Source organism: Ipomoea nil, unplaced genomic scaffold (assembly GCF_001879475.1).
Source record: "Ipomoea nil cultivar Tokyo-kokei standard unplaced genomic scaffold, Asagao_1.1 scaffold1043, whole genome shotgun sequence".
Lineage (NCBI taxonomy): Eukaryota > Viridiplantae > Streptophyta > Magnoliopsida > Solanales > Convolvulaceae > Ipomoea > Ipomoea nil.
In genome coordinates this window covers 13655315-13676782 of record NW_017617471.1, presented here as the reverse complement: position 1 = coordinate 13676782, position 21468 = coordinate 13655315, and the positions used below count along the sequence as shown (strand labels likewise).

The following is a 21468-nucleotide window of genomic DNA, read 5'->3' as shown; positions in this document are numbered from 1 at the left end:
TTCCCCTATATTGGGGAATAATCTCCAATGTTGGGGAATAATTCCCAATGTTGGGGAATAGACAAACTCTTCCAACAAACTCATTCTCCAATTAACTTTCTACCAAACTAAAATAATATTTATAACTCCTCAACTCCAAATATTATTTTAAGTTTTCATGGTAGTCCATCTGAAACATTAATCTTCAACCTTTCATGGTAGTCCATCTGAAACATTGATCTTCATTACTATATAAATTTCCAACAACAATATCATGCTAACATATATCTCAATAAGCAATCTAATGCTAACATATATCTCAATAAGCAATCTCATGTTATCGTATAAATCAATAAGCAATATCATGCTATCATATAACTCAATAAGCAATCTCATGCTATCATATAACTCAATATGCAATCTCATGCTATCATATATGAATGGAAGATAATATAATATCATGCTTCTTATCTCACTTCTATGCAACATGTGCAACTCATTTAATCATGCAATAAGATGAACATGATGCTTTAATATAAGTATAGATAGATATACATATACACTCTTTTGTAAAAAGAATACTTTTCCTGTGGAGGTTCCTTAGAGTCACACTGACTCGCTTTTCTCTTCTTTTCTAGAGTCTCAATGACTCGCTTTCTTTAAATCGAAATGACTCGCTTTCTTTAGAGTCACAATGACTCGCTTTCTTATACTTGTGGGCGAGGTAGGACTTCACCATAATGTGAATGGACCTATCTGGGCTTGGTATCTAGCCGGCCTAATACTCATCTCGCCAACAGAACCACTCTCTTGGTTCTTTTCTCAAACAATGTGGAATCAGGTATCGAACTATCAGCGTGCACACCCCCTGACCAGGATTTCAAGCCTGGCGGGCAATTTTCAACCTAGTAACTCTGGAATATCGACCTCGTTACTTCATATCGAATCGCAATGTTCGTTTCTTTCTTTACTTTCTTTCTTTCTCTTTCTTCCGAAATGACATAGTCCTAACGGGCCTCCAGAACCTCGGATTACTCACACTAGATACATATAGATATAGCTCATGCAACACTTTACTTATGCAAACTTATGCACATAGCTTCTCAACAACTTATCTTTTCTCACAAATTGGAAATCATTTATCATGCAACTACTCAATGTGACTAGATAATGATTTTCCAAAATAGATATAAGTTTTTGAAATAATACTTAAGCTCACACTGGCCACTTATGCACTTTAAAACATGTTATGCTCAAATATGCACTTTACTGTAAAATATGCTCCAAATCTCCTTGCATTGTGAACTCTCAACAATTGTCTAATCATGCTTATAAATCATAACTTAGCAAATCTTCTTTGGCAAACACTTAGCAAGTATTCAACATGCACTTGAACTCAAAATACTCAACAAAACTCATTCACTGTAATCTAGTATTCAAGAAGAACATGCTCTGCACACTTCAACATTTAGTTTTCTTGGCAAAATTCTCAACAAGTCATAATAGACATTTTAGGCATGTTTTTCTAGCAAAACTTAACAAATAGAGTTCATGCTTCTTAGTCTAACAATTAAATAATTGTTATGCTCTTCAAACAAATAACTAAGTCTAATGCTTCTCATTTTTATTCTCTGTAAACATCCTCAGACAAATACTAAGCATGAATCAATTCCATTTCTACTGTAAAACACTCATTTCAACTCCAAAATCAACCAAATCAAATTCTACTAGTGCGTTGTGACGATCCCGAGTGTCCGAGCCTTAAGGGCCCACGAGTCCCGATCGGAAGCAACACGTAGCTGAGCCACAAGGGCCCGGCCACTACACAGACTTTGCCTAGCGGGGCTTGAGGAGCCCCGCCGCTTGGAATCTCCAAGTGACGGCCTAGGGCCACGACTCTAGCCTTGAGTCGTGCCCTAGGGCCGCTCCTCCACAGGGCTTGCCAACGGTCCCTGCCTAGGGCCGTTGGCTAGTCCGGTGTCTCATTTGGTGCACACTGTTTTGTGCACTAGTGAGTTTCTTCTTCACCTGTAACTCAAAAACAGGCAACCAAACACTCTCAAATCGTCAACAACACATCATAGATCAACAATAGATCACTTAATAGCTCAAACACATCAATATTCTAGCATTTCCACTCACTTCAGCTAAACAAAAAGACTTCATAGAGTCTAAAAAGCTTATGGGAGTCCATGGGGTTATACCTTTGTAGATTTCTCCTTTTTGTTGGGATTCCACCTTCTTCCCAAGCTAGCTACACCCTCCTTCTCCTCCTAAACATCTCAAACAAACCATACAACAACCTTAATACTAAGTTCTCAGAGATGAAAGCTAGGAAGGAAAACTAGAAGAGATGAAATGCTAAGATGAGCTATGAAACTTTGATTTTTCTTGGATGTCTTGTAGAGCTTTTGGGGAGGAAGACAAGGTTGGGAATCAAGAGGTAAGGTCTGATAGTTTTCTTATTTATAGAGGCACAAAACCCTAGGAGAATCCACAATGATTGGTGGAGGGTAAAGTGGTAAAAGTTTGGGCTAAAAGGTTGTATCAGACAAAGTTTTGAATGCTTGTGGTCCACCATACTTCATGAACCAAGTCTAGAATCAAGATTTAAAATAGTTTTGGGGTTAAAATGAATTTCCCAGAAACGATTTCTAGGTAAACACTTGCTTTAGGCTTCTCCGATTTCACTCAGAATAAATCTTCAGTTCAAACTTGGCACGCAATGTACCCGGAAATTTAAGATTTTAGATTTAAACCATGTCCCGGTGTTGAATTTATTTAAAAGTGGCTCAAAATAATTTATTCAAACACCGATTATGTCGCAAAAATTTTTATAGAGTGAATAATGGCTATTTTGGAATTTCTTAAAACCGAATTTTATAAAATTAAATTTTGGGTTGTCACATAAACACTTGGTTCAGGTTTTTCAGATTTCTTCCGGTTTCACTCAGACTGACTTTTGGGTCAAAACTTGGTACATAATTTACCCGAGAATTTAGGATTTCTGAAATAGGATAAATCTCGGCGTTGAATTTATTTAAAAACGTGGCTTAAATTAATTAATTCAAACACCGTGAATAAAATAAAATTTTGGAAGAGTGAAAAATGGCTATTTAGGAATTTCTTAAAATGGAAATTTAGAAAATTAAATTTGGGTTGTCACAACAATCACCAATGAAATTGTCCTGCTTAATGCTTCATCAAACTTCCCTATCAAACTCAACCCCATCAACTTTCTTGTCTGGAGACGCCAAGTCCAGTCTACACTAATTGGCTTTAATCTCCTCGTCTACATTGACGGTTCTGTTAAAGAACTAGCCAAATTTAGTGATCCTGCACAAACCATCTAAACCCAGCACATTTAATTTGGTATCGCCAAGACCAAATAATCACCAGTGCCTTACTAGGGAGTTGCTCAAACACAACCCAACCCATTATAGCTTCCGCCTCAACAGTTTGTGATGCCTAGCAACGCCTCGTTGCTAGCTATGCTAGTGCCTATCGATGACAGATCATTTCCCTCAAGGCCAAGCTTACTAGAAACCCGAAGGGTGATCGATCAATTACTTCCTTTTTGAATGACATTCGGTCCATAACTGATGATCTCGCCTTGGCTCAATGCTCTATTTCTGATGACGACATGGTTGTTTATGTCTTAACACAACTAGGAGACGAGTATAGTTCTATCGTTTCTGTTGTTCATATCCGTGACAAGCCCATTTCTTTGGGAGAATTAGCCGATGTTTTCATGGATCATTAACATCAATTGAAGGAAGTCGATGATACTCGCCAGTCTCTACAGGATACTGCTAATGCCACCCAACGCAGTCTCTCGGCCTCCAGAAATAATCAACAGTCGACCACAAATCGGAGGTCCAGCAACAACAACAATACTTATGGCAATAATAGACAAAACTGGTCGCCAAATGATAACAACCGACCCGGTGTTGTGTGCCACTTTTGTAACTCTGTTGGCCATGAAACCCGTGTTTGCAGTAAGTTAACTCATTTTTTAAAGGAACATAACGTGTTTCCCATGCAGGCACCTCCGTCTTATCAGTCGCCTACAGCTAATTCTACCATTAGGTCGACTCCATCGTGGCTTTTTACAGCGGGGCTTCTCACCGCGTCACCCCAAATACGACTCCTCTACAGACCTTTTCTGAGTACAAGGGTCCCGATGAAATATGCCTGGGCGACGGTAATTCTTTAAAAATCTCTCATATTGGTCAGTCCACTATTCCCACTCCATCTTCCGTGCTCACTCTCCAAAATATCCTTCGTATCCCACAATTGCATAATAATTTAGTGTCTATATCTTAGCTGTGCAAAACTAATCAAGTGTCGGTTGAATATTTTGATTCCCACTTTCTTGTGAAGGATCTTCGAACGGTGATATCGCTACTATGCGGGGCGAACATTAATGGTGTCTAGTATGGACCACTCTTGAGTCAGCCCACAGTGAATTCCATGCACCTGTCACATGTGTCTGAGTGGCACCATCGATTTGGGCATCCATCCAATAAGGTGTCACATTGTGTATTTTTCTTGGATATTCGAACATACAATCGGCTTATAAATGCCTCGATTTTGTATCAAATCGGGTCTATTTGTCGAGGCATGTTCACTTTGTCCCTAATGTGTTTCCTTCTAGAGAGTTGCAGGTTAAGTTTAATGTGTTAACGGAGTTCCAGCCTTTCTGCCTACCACAACTTCTATTCAAGTCACCTTTGTCTTCCACAGGGTCGGCGCCTAGAGATGCATCCTGCTCGTCTGCGTTGTCCACTCATGTTGTGTCTTCATCCGCGTCTCGACTGCCGGATCGTACTACACCGCAGTCTGCCTCATCTGCGCAGACCAGGAGAAATAGTCCAGCGGCTTCCCGAAGTCCCTCGTTAGCTTCATCACAAACCAACCGTGTTTCGTTGCCTCCTCCATGCCGTTCGTCTCCCACTGTTACTGCCGACGTCCAACCACCCAGTCAGCCCATGCCTTCACAACCTATCACCACCTCCGATACTTTTCAACCACAAGATGCGTTGCGTCGCTCCACTAGACTACGTCGTCCTAACCCCAGGTACTCTGATTATGTTATCAATCTAACCACAGCCCATCCCTTGCCTCTCACTTTAGAACCTTCTACCGTCGCTCAGGCTTTGAAAGATGCTCTGTGGAAGAAAGCCATAGACGAGGAGTTTGACGCTCTGCACCATAACAAAACATGGCGTCTTGTTCCTCGCGGAGTCGGGGTCCCGATTAGCTGTAAATGGGTTTACTGTATCAAGCGTAAACCTGATGGCTCAATTGTTCGGTACAAGGCACGCCTTATTGCAAAAGGCTTCCTACATGCTACTGGCCGGGATTACTTTGAGACCTATAGTTTGGTTATGAAATCAGTCACTATCAGATTGGTTCTGAGTATCGCATTGAGTAACCACTGGGGTTTGCACCAATTGGACATCAATAACGCGTTTCTGCATGACACGTTACATGAGGAGGTCTATATGAAACAGCCTCCAGGTTATGTTGATCCTCTGTATCTAAACCATGTTTGCAGGTTAACAAAGGCTCTATACGGCCTTAAACAGACCCCGAGAGCCTAGTACCAGGAGCTCTCGTTGTTCTTGCAACGTTGTGGGTTCATTAAGTCACAGGCTGATGCTTCACTTTTTGTTTATTCATCCTATGGTATAATTGTCTATTTTTTAGTATACGTAGATGATATTTTGTTGAAAGGAAATAATACTGCCTAGCTTGATCGTTTTGTGCGAACCTTGTCAGCACAGTTTGCTCTTAAGGACCTTGGTACCTTACACCATTTTCTGGGTGTGGAGATCATCCCTACCGGTGATGGTGTTTTCTTGTCACAGAGACAGTATATTACTGGTATACTGACGCAGTTCAAGATAGATGGTGCAAAGAATGTTTCAACACCGTTGGCTGCTTCAAAGAAGCTAGTGTCGCTGCAATCATCTGATACTACGACTGATGCTACTCTATTCCGCCGCTTACTCGGTCTCATGCGGTATTTGGTGATCACACAACCGGATGTGGCATTTGTGGTCAATAAGCTCTCGCAGTTCATGCATGCACCCTCGGATTTGCATTGGCAAGCTGCTAAATGTTTGCTGCGTTATCTCAAAGGAACAGTTTGCCATGGGGTGTTCCTGCGCGTAGGTCAGCCTCTTTCGTTGCGGGTGTATACGGATTCAGATTGGGGAGGTTGTACCACCGCAGGCTGTTCTACTACTGCGTATCTGGTGTATTTGGGCAATAATCTAATTTCCTGGAAGTCTACGCGCCAGAAGTCTGTCTCACGGTCGTCTACGGAAGCTGAATATCGGGCTTTGGCGAATGCAGCAGCTGAGATTCTCTAGGTTAAAAATATGTTGCAAGAATTAAAATTGGGGCTAGTTGAGCCTCCGGTACTGTTTTGTGACAACCTAAGCGCCACATATGTTTGTAAGAATCCCGTGTTTCATTCCCGAATGAGACATCTAGCCTTGGACTAATTTTTTGTTCGTGATTTGATTACTAGTACACTGATTGTGCAACATATTCCTTCCTTTACTCAGCTAGCTAATCGTCTCACCAAGCCACTTGGATGTCACTTGTTTCTTCACTTTCGGTCCAAGATTGGTGTCTCCAACGGATCCTCAATCTTGCGGGGGGCGTGTTAAGCATATGAGTGGTTGAGGTTATTTTGTATTGTTTAAGTCATTCTAAATACATTCATGTTGACTAGTTATTAGTTGTAACTTCCTTTACTTCTTCTCTGTTGTATAGTATTTGTACTCTGATTAATTCTCTTAATAAACACAGTTCATACCCTCACAGTTTGGTCCTTACTTGAAATATTCATGATGAAAGTCACAGTTATCCAAGAGAGCACGGATCTGAACACATACAAACTGAGTGATCTGATAGGAAATCTCCCAACATATGAGCTAGAGATGTTTGGGAAACCTAGTATCAAAGGAGTAACCTTCAAAACAAGACAATAACCATATTCAGATATTGAGATCAAAGACATAGATGAATTAATAGCCCATGCCAAAATCCTCAATATAATTGATGAAAAATTCAACAAGTTCAAGAACAAGAATGAAAGTTTTTCAAATAACAAAGGAAACCACTCAAATGGACAAAATTAATCCATAGAGGTCAAAAGAAATGGAAACACAAGCCTAGAAGGTGCAGTGCTATGAATGCAAAGGATATTGATATATTCAGGTTGAATGTCCAACGTATTTAAAGAGGAAGAATAAAACCTATGTGACAACCTTAAGTGATTACTCAAATAGTGAAAAAGAAAATACCAACACAAACTTTGTAGCATCAATATGTGATATATAACAAAGAGTTGTTCAACAAACTGTTATCTATTGTATTTGCTAATTCGATAACTTAATTGAGTGCTAATTCTTAACACTTTGTGTGACAAACCAAACATCAATATACCATATATGAAATCATGATCAATCCTTCCTTTCCCTTGGTGGTACTTCACTTCCCACCTATCTTAGGAGTGATTATCACAATTCAGAACACAATAAGATGAGAGCTTCAAGCTAAGCCCTAATTTGGCTTTTGCCTTAATATGTGCCCTATTTTAATTTGTTGGACACTAATCTGTAGATGAAAAAGCTGGTTACTCGATCCATCTCGATCAGCACTCTCCAGCTTCTGTTTTCTCTGCATTATTCTCCTTCAATTTGTTGTTATCTTCTACATTAATCACCTGCAACTCATTCTTCTTTACCCACAGCACAGTGTAGAGTCCCACCACAATCAGGATTGATCCCACCACTCTGCAATCCAATACAAAACTTAAAGCATCTTTTTCTTTCTTGAGGTCATACAAATTAAAAGAAGAGATTTATATGGATCGGATCATCTTTCCAAAAGTTAATGGAATCTTCAACATGAGTGCAATCCAAAAACATGAATTTTCTGGGCAATTAAGTTGGTTAGATAGGTAACTTAGTAATTACAAAGTTATAAATTTGACTTTGAGCGCGTGCAGCTTATTTGCATTCTTGGTTTGAGCAGGTCAGCTATGGACAAATTAGACTATTTACCTTCTTGTGGTCATTTTTCAGCTAGAGTCATAAGATGGAGTTTAGCTAGTGCACACTCTTAAGCAATGTTGCAAAAATCGCGCCTAGGCGCCGCCGCGAGGAACGGCCTCCTCCGCGGCCGGCCGGCCGGCTAGGCGGTCTAGGCGGCCGCCTAACCGGCCGGTTCGGCGTTTTTTTTTTTTTTTTTTTTTTTTTTTTTTTTTTTTTGAAAATGTCGGAAAAGTTTCGGAAGGCATAACTTTTGACTCGGTTGTTCGATTTGGACAATTTTTTTTTTCAAATCGCGTATTTTTTCGAGATCTATGCCGAAGGCGGTTTGGTCCACTAATTTCTCAAAAAAAATGCTTCTTTAGCTCTTAATTTTAGTTTTTTTATGTATTTAGATGGTTTAAACAATCTTTTGAACACTTTTACAACCACTTCCGTAAATAATTTTTAAGAAATAACTATAGAAACCTTATGTTTTATTACTAAATTTTAAATTTTAAATTTTATTTTTAATTAAAAAAAAAATAAAAATAAAATAAAAAATCGGCGCCTAGGGGACGCCTAGCGTGTTTTGCAACATTGCTCTTAAGTAGTGGTTAGGGGTTTCCATCATCACCAAAAAAAAAAAAAAAAAAAAAAAAGGAGGAATTTCTAAGTTAAATTAAAGTTGTTATAATATTATTTCGTATGTATAGTATGTTTGCATCGCAATTTAGTTGGTTCTTGGGTGATAGATTGTGAGATATATAAGATTAAACTTTGATAGTTGCAGTGTGGGTGGATTCCTTGCGAGGGAAGAAATTTTACTTTTTTGGGACAAAAAATTCTGAAAAGCTAATATGATTGATAATTTTACATGTACTTACGTGCCGGTATATATTTTTTCGCGAAGAAAAGCCCAGCTTAAAATGGCAGTAAGGACAAACAACAAAGGGGTGAACACAGCAACATATAAAGGGCCTTTCCTCTCTATACACCAAGAAATGAGGCAGATTCGAAGGGCAGAATTCACAAGTCCCTAACAATCAGACAACAAATATTCAGCCAATAAGGAATAAAGTAAGGTGCATTTACTAACTTCAAAAAATGTTCATCTATTTGAAGAAATGGAAAACAGAGAATATGAAAAATGAATTTAAAAAAAAATATTGAGTTAATACTTAATTTAGTCATTTACTATAGTAATTTTTTTTTTTCCAGTTTAGTTCTAACGACTTTTTGTGCTTATTAATTAAGTTCTCGACTTTAATAGTTTTACCCAATCGAGTTCTCGACTATTAGAATCAAAGACTAAATTGAAAAAAAAAAAAAAAAAAAACACTATAGTTGAGGAATAAATTAAATAAAATTACTCTAGTTGAAGACTAACTTAGTTAAAATCACTATATATAGTCGATGACTGAATTGAGTAGAGATAAAATTATCAAGTTATTTTAATAAATGACTCAATTAGTAAAAATCATCAAAGTCTGAGATTTAAATATTTAATTAAACACAAAACATCATTTAAAACTAAATTAGATAGGGAGTATGAAGTAGTTAATCTTACATTGTAAGTGGTGGAGACAGCTCTGATGGGAGTCAAAGTCCAATCAGAAACGCTATGATCAACGCACAACGCAATTATCATACACTCAAATACTGCCAGGAAACATGCTAAAGCTGTGCTAGAGTATGGAGCTCCATAATGCTTACTCAACCTTGCCTAATGTAAAAAATAAATAAATTAAAAACACCAAAAGGATTAATAGAAGTAAAAGCATAAAGGAAATGTAATTGAGTTAGTCTTTTTTCGTTAACTATTTTTTTGGGGTTTCAAATGTTTTTTTTTTTTTTTTTTGAAAACGGGTTTCAAATGTTTAATTAACCTAGAATCCCAAGATTTCGCAATCTTAATGTAAATTATTATTGGGGCTCATTATTTGTTTTGGGTGTATCTAGTATTTCCACTCTTCTGACACATTGATTAATCCCTTCGCTGTATTGTAGGGCACCTCTTTTGAGTGCCTAAAGCCAATAATCAAACATTGACCTTTAATTAAGGATGGATAAGTCTCCTCTACTCAACCGCACCCCAGGTTATTAGGGCTCATGATATATATTAAAATATATCTTTCATCTCAACAAAAATTAGAGTAATTTCAATTTTAGTTCCTAATTAGTGTGACATTTTCACATTTAATTTTATCATTTTTTACCACATTGCATTTTTATTTTATTTTTTAAGGGATAAATAGTACTTTTTCCCCTGAGTTATATACTTATAGCACTTAAATATTTAAAATAAATATTTCATTTATTTTTCTTTTCTAACAAATTATGACCACAATTTGGTTCAAACCAAACAGAAACTATAGCAACCAAATCGAAATATTCCAATTACAATTTAGAATCGAAACCCGATATTTAGAGTTTATTAAAATCGCGAACCAGAACGGCCGGTTCATGTTTCGAACTGAAAAATAAAATACATTTATTGTTAAATTTAGACTATTTTAAAATAAAAAAAATTAAAATAAAGACGGTTCAAAATTGCAAACCGGATTCGGAACCGTTGGTTCACGGTTCAGGATCCAATTTTTTTATTCATAATTTTAATAAACTGAAATGCAAATATTGGGTTCTAGATCTAAATCATAACCGAAAACTTTTAATTCGATTGGTATAGTGTCCGGTTCAGTTCGAACCGAACCGTGGTCATCCCTACGTATACGCAATAATTTGTTGGAGAAGAAAAATAAATATAATGTTTACTTTAAGAGTAGAAATATCAATTTAATATATCGGAAGGGAATTGTCGATTTTAAAATAATTAAGTGGCTAATATATTTGCATTCAAAAAAAAAAAAGTGGCTAATATATTTACTTGAATAATTTAAAAAGAAAAAATATTATACGTATATAACTCAAGGAAAAATGTCCTTTTTAAATTGTTATGCGATTTAGTTATGCCATTTATTTTTACTTTTGCCAAATTCAAACTTCGAGTAAGACTGAATTTGGCAAAAAAGTTGAATTCGAGGATCCAACGTGGTCAAATTAAAAATGATAAAAAGATTTCAATAGTCGTTGGAAACTAAAATTGAAATTAATGCATTCAAAATATAAACTATTTTTTTTGGGGGAGAGTGGGGCCAGCTATCCTAGTGACTACTAAGCAATAGCAGCTAAGCTTTTCACAATCATTGAAATTAATGCCCTCAAAATATAAACTATTGATAAGAGTTAATTCCAACAATGATCCTCTGACTATATTAATTTTTCAAAATTAGTTCTCGACTTTAATCTGGACATTTTACGTCCCTTGACTTTTAATTTTCTTCCAATTGAGGTCCTTTCATATGATTACGGTAAATTAAACTTTAAATGAAATGGTAAAGTAGTCATTTCATCTGCCTAATGTATAACTCTTCGTATTTCTTCCTTGTATACGCGACTTCAGACATCAAATTCACTTAATTGCTTAATCTGTAAGAGCATCTCCAACGGACGCCAAATCTCAACTCTAAAACACCATCGCAGCAAATTTCTGTCTCCAATGTGGGTTTGCATCGCGCTATAATGCCAAAGAAAATGGCGTTGATGAACAGTGCAGCGCTATATTTGGCGCAGCACTGTTCATCTGCGCCAAATGAAAATGGAGGATGAAAATAACATTTTTGCCCTTGCTTCTTTTTATAATTCTAAATGTATCCTTTATTTGTTTTATATGTAATTTGTTTTTATTTCGTTAAATACTTATATTTAAACTTTGTATTATTAAATAAAAATTATACCATTTTAAAGATCTCATTGAGACGATCGAAACAAGACTAATATTGAATATATATTAATTAAAATTTCAAATACGTTAAATATAACTAGAACATAATATTGTAGAATTAATTAAATTTTCAAAAATATTGTTAAATTCAATTTTTTAAAATAATTAATGTTATAAAAAAATTAATATTAATAAAAATTATTATTTACATTACAAATTATATTTTATATTAAACTAATTAAGTTTGAACTAAATTATATTAAACTAACTAAATTCGAACTAATAATTGAAAAATAAAATTATTTTAGTGTAAAAGTTTGATGTTTTGGTGTTTTGATGTAAATGGGTTGAAGATGAATAAAATTTGGTGTGAGAATATGCTGATAATATTCTTTCTGATGTGACATTTGCTGAAAAAATTTGGTGTTTTGGAGTTGAATAGGTTGGAGATGCTCTAATGGAATTTTGTTATTCGAGTGGATTTAGGGATTAAGTAATTAAGTGAATCTGATGTCCGAAGTCGCGCATACAAGGAAAAAATACGAAGAATTATACATTAGGCAGATCAAATGACTACTTTACCCTTTTATTTAAAGTCCACTTTACCGTAATCTGACGAAAGGACATCAATTGGAAATAAATTGAAAGTCAAAGGACGTAAAATGTTCAGATTAAAGTCGAGGACTAATTTTGAAAAATTAATATAGTCAGAGAACCATTACTGGAATTAACTCCTATTGATAACTAATGAGGGTGTACATAATATTGTTTTATAAGTTTATTAATATATTTTTTAGAACTTTTTATCTGTGACACTATATAAATTGAACGTTTTGTCTAAGTTAAAATTTAAATTGTTGGTGAGAATATACACACTTTTATTTGTGAAAACTACGTAAAAGTTTAAGGACTAATGTGGAAAAAAAAAAAAAAAAAAAAAAAAAAAAAAAAAAAAAAGAACAAAAAGAAAAAAAGCAGTACCTGAAGTGTTTAACAAATTAAAGGGAAATAATAGGTTGAACTTACTTGGGTAATTAGGAAGGCAGTATATGCACAACAGCTGAGAATGACCATAATAGGTCCCAAAATCACATTGCCATGGCTGCTAGAACTATTCTTGTTCACTGTATTTTTTGCATATTTCCAGTGAATGGTTGACTGGCCGATGACCACGGGTCCCCGATACAACGTTAGCAACATCGCCCCACCAATGCATGGGGAAAAGACAAAAATATGCGGTCAACAAGGAAAAATTCCCAAAATGTGTCGTATTTTTTTTTGGGACAAAAATATGCAAAACTCCATTCGTAGTTGCGTTTTTGATGTATTTCGTATTTTTCTTGTATTCGTAGAAAACGCAAGAGGCAGTTGCGTTTACGTATTTGTATATGTAAAACGCAAGAGGCAGTTGCGTTTACGTATTTGTATATGTAAAACGCAATAGGCTCTTGCGTTTTTGCGGCAATACCGTATCCCACAATACGCAACTATGTTTTGCGTTTTACGTATTATACGTAAAACGCAAAACCAAGTTGCGTTTTTGTGAAGTATTTGTACTCCTCGTCGCGTACGGCGGTAAAAAGAGAACCACGCTACAACTGGATTCATTCCCGTTTCGGAAATGTGGATCAGAGAAATAGACAACGAAAAGCATACCTTTGAAAAATAATACTCTGTAATAATAATGATAAGAATGCAGCAGATAACAGCGATGAAGAAAAAGTGAGGACAACTCACAGAAGACTTGGAGATAATATTCTATCGCGAATTGAAGTTTTCTTCCTTCACCTGCGGAATTCTTTTCCTTTCCTTTTTCTTTGGTTCTGACTTCTGCGAGTCAAGCGAAGAACGCATACGAAATTTGGGTCTTGCGTTTTACGGCGGTAAAAAAAACGCATTTGGGTCTTGCGTTTTACGTATTCACAGGTACAATACGTAAAACGCAAGACCCAAATGCGTTTTAGCGTATTCCCTACGTATTTTGAAAACGCAACTGGTGGTTGCGTTTTCTGTATTTAACAAAAAAAAAAAAAAAAAAACGGATGAAATACGTTCAAAAACGCAACTCTCAATAGAGTTTTGCATATTTCTGTCAAAAAAAAAGTCATTACATATTTTGGCTAATTCCCAAGCTTTTCTACACATTCTAGTCTTTTTCCCACCAATGCATATTAGGGTCCCCAAAACCTTTGCTTGTCCGACCTTCGTTCTTAGACCCATGCATATTTTGGCTAATTTTTTTTTAATATTTTTATATAATAATAATTTACAAATAATACTAAGCAGCTAAGCTAATTAACACCCACATATATGATATATTGATATGTATACACAAATAACATACATACATATTATATATATATATATATATATATATATATATATATATATGATACACATATATAATTAACGTACATTCATATAAATATTTAATTAAAATATAATTTATAATTAAATTAATTGTTATATGATAATTTTAATAAAATGATAATTAAAAATAGGAAAAAGATATGATAGATGTAGGTGTATGGTAAGATTGGTGGATATATTAAATACTAACGGTGTTATAACGGTGTAAGGGTGATTTTGTCCAATACAAATGAAATGTACAACAATTAAAACAAAATGTATATATTTATTAGCATATAAAAAAGGGACAAAAATCAAGGACATAACTTGTATTGACACATATTAGCATATATATATTGTATAAATTTTCTACGATTACGTACTGATGGAACTAAATGACCCATGCTCTAAACGGATCTAGCATGAAATGTAGGGGTAAAATGGTAAAGAGGGATAATCGTAATAATATTAAGTGGATAAATGTAAGAGCATTATATTACAAGAAGATTGTAAGGGTAGAACATGATTACTTTGTAATGATTTAGGACATGATGTTTGTAGGAAAATGAGCTGAGACATGATTTGTAATAACTAAACAATGTCAATATACAAGGAAATCTTAAGTGATTTAGCTAATTTCATGGTTCATGGTGAACCAGAGTATGAGGTAATGGCCCGTATGGCTGGCGGGCCACAAGGTCGGCCTGAATCCAACTGCCCCTGCCCCGGTGATGGGCTCCGAGGATAAAACGGTGATCGCCTGGGGTTGGGCGCACGGATTTAGGACTTGGGTTTTAGGTCCCTACATTCGGGTCAAATCACCCGACTCGATTAGTCTCATTCGGGACTCTCGGTCCGAGTCGTCCAGTCAGAATCCTTCACCTCGAGCCGTCAAGTTTTCTATTTTGAGTTCGAGCATTCTTGGTCCCATTCCTATTTTTAAAAAGAATAAGGTTTAAATTGGCCACTGAACGTAATTTGAAAATGTAATTAGGTCACTGAACGAAAAAAAAAGTGCAATTAGGCCACTGAACACTCCAAAAATGTGCAATTTCACCTGATAGCAGGTTACCCTCAATTTTAGCAGGTTATCTGCTTACGTGGCAGCTGAGTTGGCATTTTTAATAAATTTTAATAAATTTTTAATAAATTTTAATAATAACTTTTTATTAAAAAAAAATTTAAAAAATAAAAACGACTTTATTTTATTTTTTATTTAATTTTTTCCAATTTTTTATAAAATTTATTATTAAAATTAATTATTAAAAATTATTTAAAAATTATTAAAAATGCCAACTAATCTGTCACGTAAGCAGGTAACCTGCTAAAATTGATGGTAACCTGCTATCCGGTAAAATTGCATACGTTTGGAGAGTTCAATGGCCTAATTGCACATTTTTTGAGTGTTCAATTGCCTAATTGCACTTTTTTTTCATTCAGTGACCTAATTACATTTTCAGGTTACGTTCAGTGACCAATTTGAACCTTATTCCTTTAAAAATTTAAACCACTTATCCCTATATCCTCATTCTTAAATTATTTTCAATAATATCTCCATCACATACTATATTCCTTAAAGTTACCTGAAGACGAGGGCAGCAATAAATGTGATTGCGGGTATTAAGTTTCCCAAAGCAGATGCAACAGTGGGAGTGGAATTGTTTAGGCCTACAAAGAAAGAGATTTGTTCCCCTGTAAGCCTGGCAACAAAATATGGGTAAATTATTATATGAACCAAAACTACATTTTTAATATATTAAAAGTATATTATTAACGTATTGAATGTACATTATATAAAATAGTGTAGTTTTAGTACTCAAATAATGTACTTTTTCTTAATACAATGTATATTTTTAATATACTAAAAGTATATTATTTATATACTCAATGTACATTATTTGACTGTATAATTCACACAGCTGTGTAGATGGTTCACACAATAATGATTACAAATTACGTGTCATACGACGTTGGAATCGCCAAAACAATGAAGCGCAAAGTATATTTAAGTTAACTAGGTATACTCTCAAATTATATTTTCACACTTTTCCTTTCTAATATGGCAAATAAAGATATATTATTTGCGAAACATGAGTTCGCGCAAAAGTGTTCACATAAAAATTTGAGAGTAAGAGTAAGAGTAGAAGTAGATAGTTGAAAATGAGAGTCTACATAATATTTTTCATTATATTTGCTACTTGTCTTTCAAAAATTTGACATTGTATTATTTGGTTGAATACTTTAATCTTTTTATTACACGTTGATAAGATCTCTAACATCATGTTTAGTTTACAGAATGGATTTTGAAGTAATAGGAATGCTATTCCATTAGGAATGAAATAGGCAATGAATAGAATATGAATTGTATTCTATTGTTTGGTTAACTAAACGAATAGACTCTAGGAATTATATTACCGTGTTTGGTTTGTTTAAGGAATAGAAATGAAATATGTTTTAAAAGACATAAATACCATTTTAATAATAATAATAATAATAATAATAATATTCATATTCATATTATAATCTAATTACATAGAGTTTATATCCACAACGTATAGACTATTTATTAAAATCTAGTCTCATATATATAAATAAATAATAAATAAATAGAAAAAATCATATAAAAAAATTAAACACCATATACATCCACCATAGAAATAAATATCTTGTGAGCTTCTGCAATTATTAGAAGAAGATAAGTTTGGGGTCTCTGTGTGGCGCCAAGTAGAAGGATAGTTTTTGTTTTTATGGGTGTTCCCATTCCTTTTGATTAAAAAAAATCTTGTTGGGATAAAGAAGTGTTGTGAAGGGAAAAAATAAGTCTAATGAAATTTTAGATTTAATGGGGTAAAATAAGAAATAACAACTTTAGGTTATTCTTGAGAATTTAGGAATAGCCTAATATGACGGGGCTCCCCAGCTGAAATCTCTATTCCCCTTACAAGGGGAATTTTCCTTTACAAGGGGGATAGCTCATTCCCGGAAATAATATTCCTAAGAACTAAAAGAGCATTACCAAATAACAGAATATGCCTGTTCCTAAAAATATTATTACATTTCATGATTATTCTGGGAACCAAATGTGCTGTTAATGATTATGAGTCATATTAGAAGGCAATTTTACAGGGATAAAAAAGTACTCCGTATTTTTTTGTCTAAATATATTATGTTGATGCTAATTTTTTATTAAAAAAAAAACGATTTAAACATACCCAAAAAACGAGGCCAAAAGTATCTGGAAAAATATCTTGGGTGTCATTTTAGGCCTTGATTTCCTGCAATATAATAAGTGTTGATTATTCATCTGGCAAAAGAACTTACCATAAAGTATTATTAATAAAAGAGGTCACTGATCATTATTGAGTATATATTCTTAAAATATAATGGAAGTGCTCAAGTGCTATATCATTGATTATATTAATATTACTTCTTTAATCAACAATAATTTCAGAAAAAAAAATGTTATTTATTATCCCTATATTGTCACTCACAAACTTGTACAAGTTTTAGGGAAAATGGCACTTTTTCCCCCTTAGTTATATACATATAGCACTTTTCCCCCCTGAATTTTTCAAGTGGTTCTTTTTCCCCCTGAAATGTTAGATGGACATATTTACCCTTAAAATAAATATTTCATTTATTTTTCTTCTCCAACAAATTATGACCACGATTCGGTTCAAACTGAACAGACACTATAACAACTAAACTGAAATATTCCAATTACAATTTAGAATCAAAACTTGATATTTAGAGTTTATTAAAATCGCGAACCGGAATGGCCGGTTCATGTTCCGAACTGAAAAAAATAAATTACATTTATTGTTGAATTTAGAGTATTTTAAAATAAAAATAAAATGTTAAAATAAAGACGATTCAAAATCGCCAACCGGATCCGGAACCGCCGGTTCACGGTTCAGAATCCAATTTTTTTTATTCGTAATTTTAATAAATTGAAATCTAAATATTGGATTCTGGATCTGAATCATAACCGGAAATTTTCAATTCGATTGTTATAGGGTCCGGTTCAGTTCGAATCGAACCGTGGTCATCCCTACGTATAAGCAATAATTTGTTAAAGAATAAAAATAAATAAAATGTTTACTTTAAGGGTAGGAATGTCAATTTAATATATTAGGGGGGAAAATTACCACTTTTAGAATAATTGAGGGGGTTAATGTGCTTACATAAACAACTCAGGGGAAAAAAGTGCTATAAATATATAACTCAGGGGGAAAAAGTGCCATTTTCCCCAAGTTTTAATAGGTTTATTTTTTTTTATTTTTTTTTATTTTAAATTTTAATCAATTAAAACTTGCCACATCAAGTGATAAGTTTGTAGGTGGCCTGGTAATGTATGGGTATCTAGCCTGATTTTTTCAAAAAATTACTTTTGGTTAAAGCAAGAACGTACATAAGTTTAGGCAAACATAATATTCTGTTTTAGGTACACAGCATATATATTAATAATTTTAGACTTAATTTCATTTTTTGTTTTAGATTTATAGGTGACAGTTAATTTTAGTCTTTTTTTTTTATTAGAACATCTTTATTTTTGTTCTAGTATTAGGCGGCATGATCATTTTTAGTCCTCCATTAGCAAAATCGTTGAAATGTCGTTAAATACAAAGACATCTCAATCTTTTTTTTTTTTAATACAAAATAGGTTGAACCGTTATATTTTTTTATATTTATTTTTTGAAAAAAAAAACATAATTAAAGACCGAAATGTCCTTGTATTTAATGATATTTAAACTGTTTTGTTGATAAAAGATAAAAAAAAATGATTATGCTACAATAGTACTATGACCAAAAGTGGATGTTCTGATAAAAAATGACTTAAGGATGGACTGTCACCTATAAATCTAGGACCGAAAATAGAATTAACTCATAATTTTAATACAGAAATCATAACTTATTTTACATAATAGCAATATAACATTAATATAACACAAGAATTAACGGGGCGTTTGGTTGAAGGGAATTTAAATTCCCTTCCCACTTAATTCCAATTGTCACAAAATTCCCTTGTTTGGTTGAAAGGAATTGCAATTCCATGAAATTGCAATTCCTCCATTTTCATGGAATTAAAATCCCATGTCCCCCATGTAATTTTAATTCTTGGGATTTTAGGAAGAAAAAAAGATAGTGATGAGTCAAAATTACCCCTCCCTTTTTAACTTAAAATTAATGCCTAACAAAAACAATGGACATTTTTGGCTTTATACTACTTATTCCCTTTCAATTCCCATGTATACCAAACATTGGAATTAAAATTCCCAGTAATTCTATTCCTGTAAACCAAACACTGGAATTTAAATTTCCATTTTATTCCCAGTAATTCATCCCCCATGGAATTGCAATTCCTTTCCTACGTAATTCTCCCTCTCCAACCAAACGCTGTGAAACCATTTCACTTAACATAAATATATAATATGTAATACTTTGTAACGTAAATAACTAAATATAATACTTTTATAATTTAACAAATATTATATTTAATACTATAAAATTAGAACATTTAGATTAGTAATGTGAGATTAGTTATAGTAATTGTAAGATTTTTCAGACTCAATATATAGGACAGAATAAATAAAAAAAATAAAAACAAAAGAAAAGAATAAAAAAAAGTAAAATTAAGGCATTCCTTGAGCTCACTGACACATCTAAGCGAAAAAAAAAAAAAAAAAAAAAAAAGTTATGATTGAAACATTGTCTAAACAAACACCCCAAAAACCAACTTCCCCAATGATGTTTAAACGTTGTAAACGGGTGCGTGAGTGGTTCATTTATAGTAATTTGTGAGTATAAATGAGTTTCCAAAAACTTTTTACACTATATATTTACAAAATACATATATGCATCTATACTTATTTAAAGTTATATATATTCTAATTAAACTCAAATATCACGATGTTTGAGTCTAGTGGAATTTGAGTTTTTAAAAAAATGAGGTTGGCTAAAACTTTTGAACTTCAAACTTTATTTCGAGTTTTTTTTTTTTTTTTTTTCAGACCATGAGGTGTTTTGAGTAGATCCTAACTGTACGAGGCATCTTTAAGTTCGTACCATATTCAGATTAATCCTTGTTCGCATCGAGACAACCCAATTACTGGGCAAAATACTGACCAGATTAGATAATTTGAGTATGTATAATATCCATACACTCGACTGACTTATTTATAACCATATGTTAATTTTCTTAAATACTTCCTACTAAATCATTAAGCTAAACCTGCAACCATATGCTTATTTCTAGATGGTATATATTAGTGGAGAAAATAGTTTATACAATAAAAATATATATGTAGGATGATATTATACCTCTCCAAGAAATAAGCCAAGGGAGCAAGGGCAATGGTGGCAAACATTTGCTGGTAAGCTATGTGGATGAAGGGATTCATGCCGGCGCCCATCACCGCCGTCGCTACGATGTTCACTCCGGCATATCCTAGCTGAACTATCACCATAACAAACAAAGGCAACAAATCACTGCACCCCATTATATATATTATGAATTGGAAGAATATATAGTATAGCTTTGGTTTTAATTAGGCTTTATATGTTGTAGTATGCAACAGATAGATATATATTTAAGGAAGTGAAGTGATAAGTTGTTTGGAGGGATGGTGTGGTATATATAAATGGCGAATTGGATCAAAAGGTTGTGTATACTGTATAGTGATTGCTGACAAGAAATTGGGAAGATGATGAATCTTTTCTCAATACCTATAATCATACAGAGAAGACGGCAGTAATTTTATGTCTGCCGCAGGGATATTTATGTCATTCTTGAATTTTACGTCACTTAACATGCATATAACATTTCTTTAAAAACTAATATGTATATATGTAATGGACAAAAGTAAGTGCCCAACATCATTACTTAATCTTCTTTTTTTTTTTTTTTTTTTTTTTTTTTTTTTTTTTTTTTTTTTTTTTAAAGCAAACGCAAAAGCATAGATTACTGAATCAAAGAAGAGGGATAGAGTCCTAGCTAGTACATCGAGCCAGCCTGTGCAGCTGAAGCTAGAGTGTGAGCATGTAAATTAGTCGATCTAGGCACTAAACTAATAGAGCAATAATTAAATAAATCCATAAAGGACGATCAATAACCAAACCAACATATAAGTAGATGGAATCTTGACGAGTGGACAAATTATAGTGCGAAGCTCTGAGCAATTGGTGAAGAGACTAACAGATAATGAACCCCGGTCCTTTAGCCACGATAGGACCTCCTTGCAAGCCATGGACTCGGCCATAAGAGGCGAAAGACAGCCTGGTAGACGTCCACTGCATGCCGCCGCC

The 21468-nt window shown here is 33.9% G+C and overlaps 2 protein-coding genes across 2 annotated transcripts; one reads left to right on the top strand and one right to left on the bottom strand.

The window, feature by feature from the left end:
• The first annotated feature begins 4970 nt into the window (after positions 1 to 4970).
• On the top strand, positions 4971 to 6359 carry LOC109181303 (uncharacterized mitochondrial protein AtMg00810-like). The gene is made up of 2 exons (XM_019331054.1): positions 4971 to 5502; positions 5764 to 6359. Exons 1-2 carry the CDS (start codon positions 4971 to 4973, stop codon positions 6357 to 6359), a joined length of 1128 nt encoding a protein of 375 aa, XP_019186599.1.
• Positions 6360 to 7494: 1135 nt separating this feature from the next.
• Positions 7495 to 20771, bottom strand: LOC109181302 (WAT1-related protein At1g09380-like). The gene is made up of 7 exons (XM_019331053.1): positions 20485 to 20771; positions 17376 to 17438; positions 15747 to 15863; positions 12841 to 13027; positions 9601 to 9756; positions 8918 to 9069; positions 7495 to 7793 (listed from the first exon to the last, which is right to left on the bottom strand). Exons 1-7 carry the CDS (start codon positions 20661 to 20663, stop codon positions 7652 to 7654), a joined length of 996 nt encoding a protein of 331 aa, XP_019186598.1. The 5' UTR covers positions 20664 to 20771; the 3' UTR covers positions 7495 to 7651.
• Positions 20772 to 21468: the final 697 nt, after the last annotated feature.

Bases quoted from the DNA above. Each gene is read 5' to 3' on its own strand.
- LOC109181303 (XM_019331054.1), top strand. From the start codon at position 4,971: ATGCCTTCACAACCTATCACCACCTCCGATACTTTTCAACCACAAGAT. The intron at 5,503-5,763 runs GTTATGTTGATC...GAACCTTGTCAG, and splicing joins CTATATGAAACAGCCTCCAG to CACAGTTTGCTCTTAAGGAC.
- LOC109181302 (XM_019331053.1), bottom strand. From the start codon at position 20,663: ATGGGGTGCAGTGATTTGTTGCCTTTGTTTGTTATGGTGATAGTTCAG. The intron at 15,864-17,375 runs GTATGTTTAAAT...TTTTGTTGCCAG, and splicing joins CTTTTGGCCTCGTTTTTTGG to GCTTACAGGGGAACAAATCT. The intron at 7,794-8,917 runs GTAAGTACATGT...ATTGGATTGCAG, and splicing joins GAAAAAATATATACCGGCAC to AGTGGTGGGATCAATCCTGA.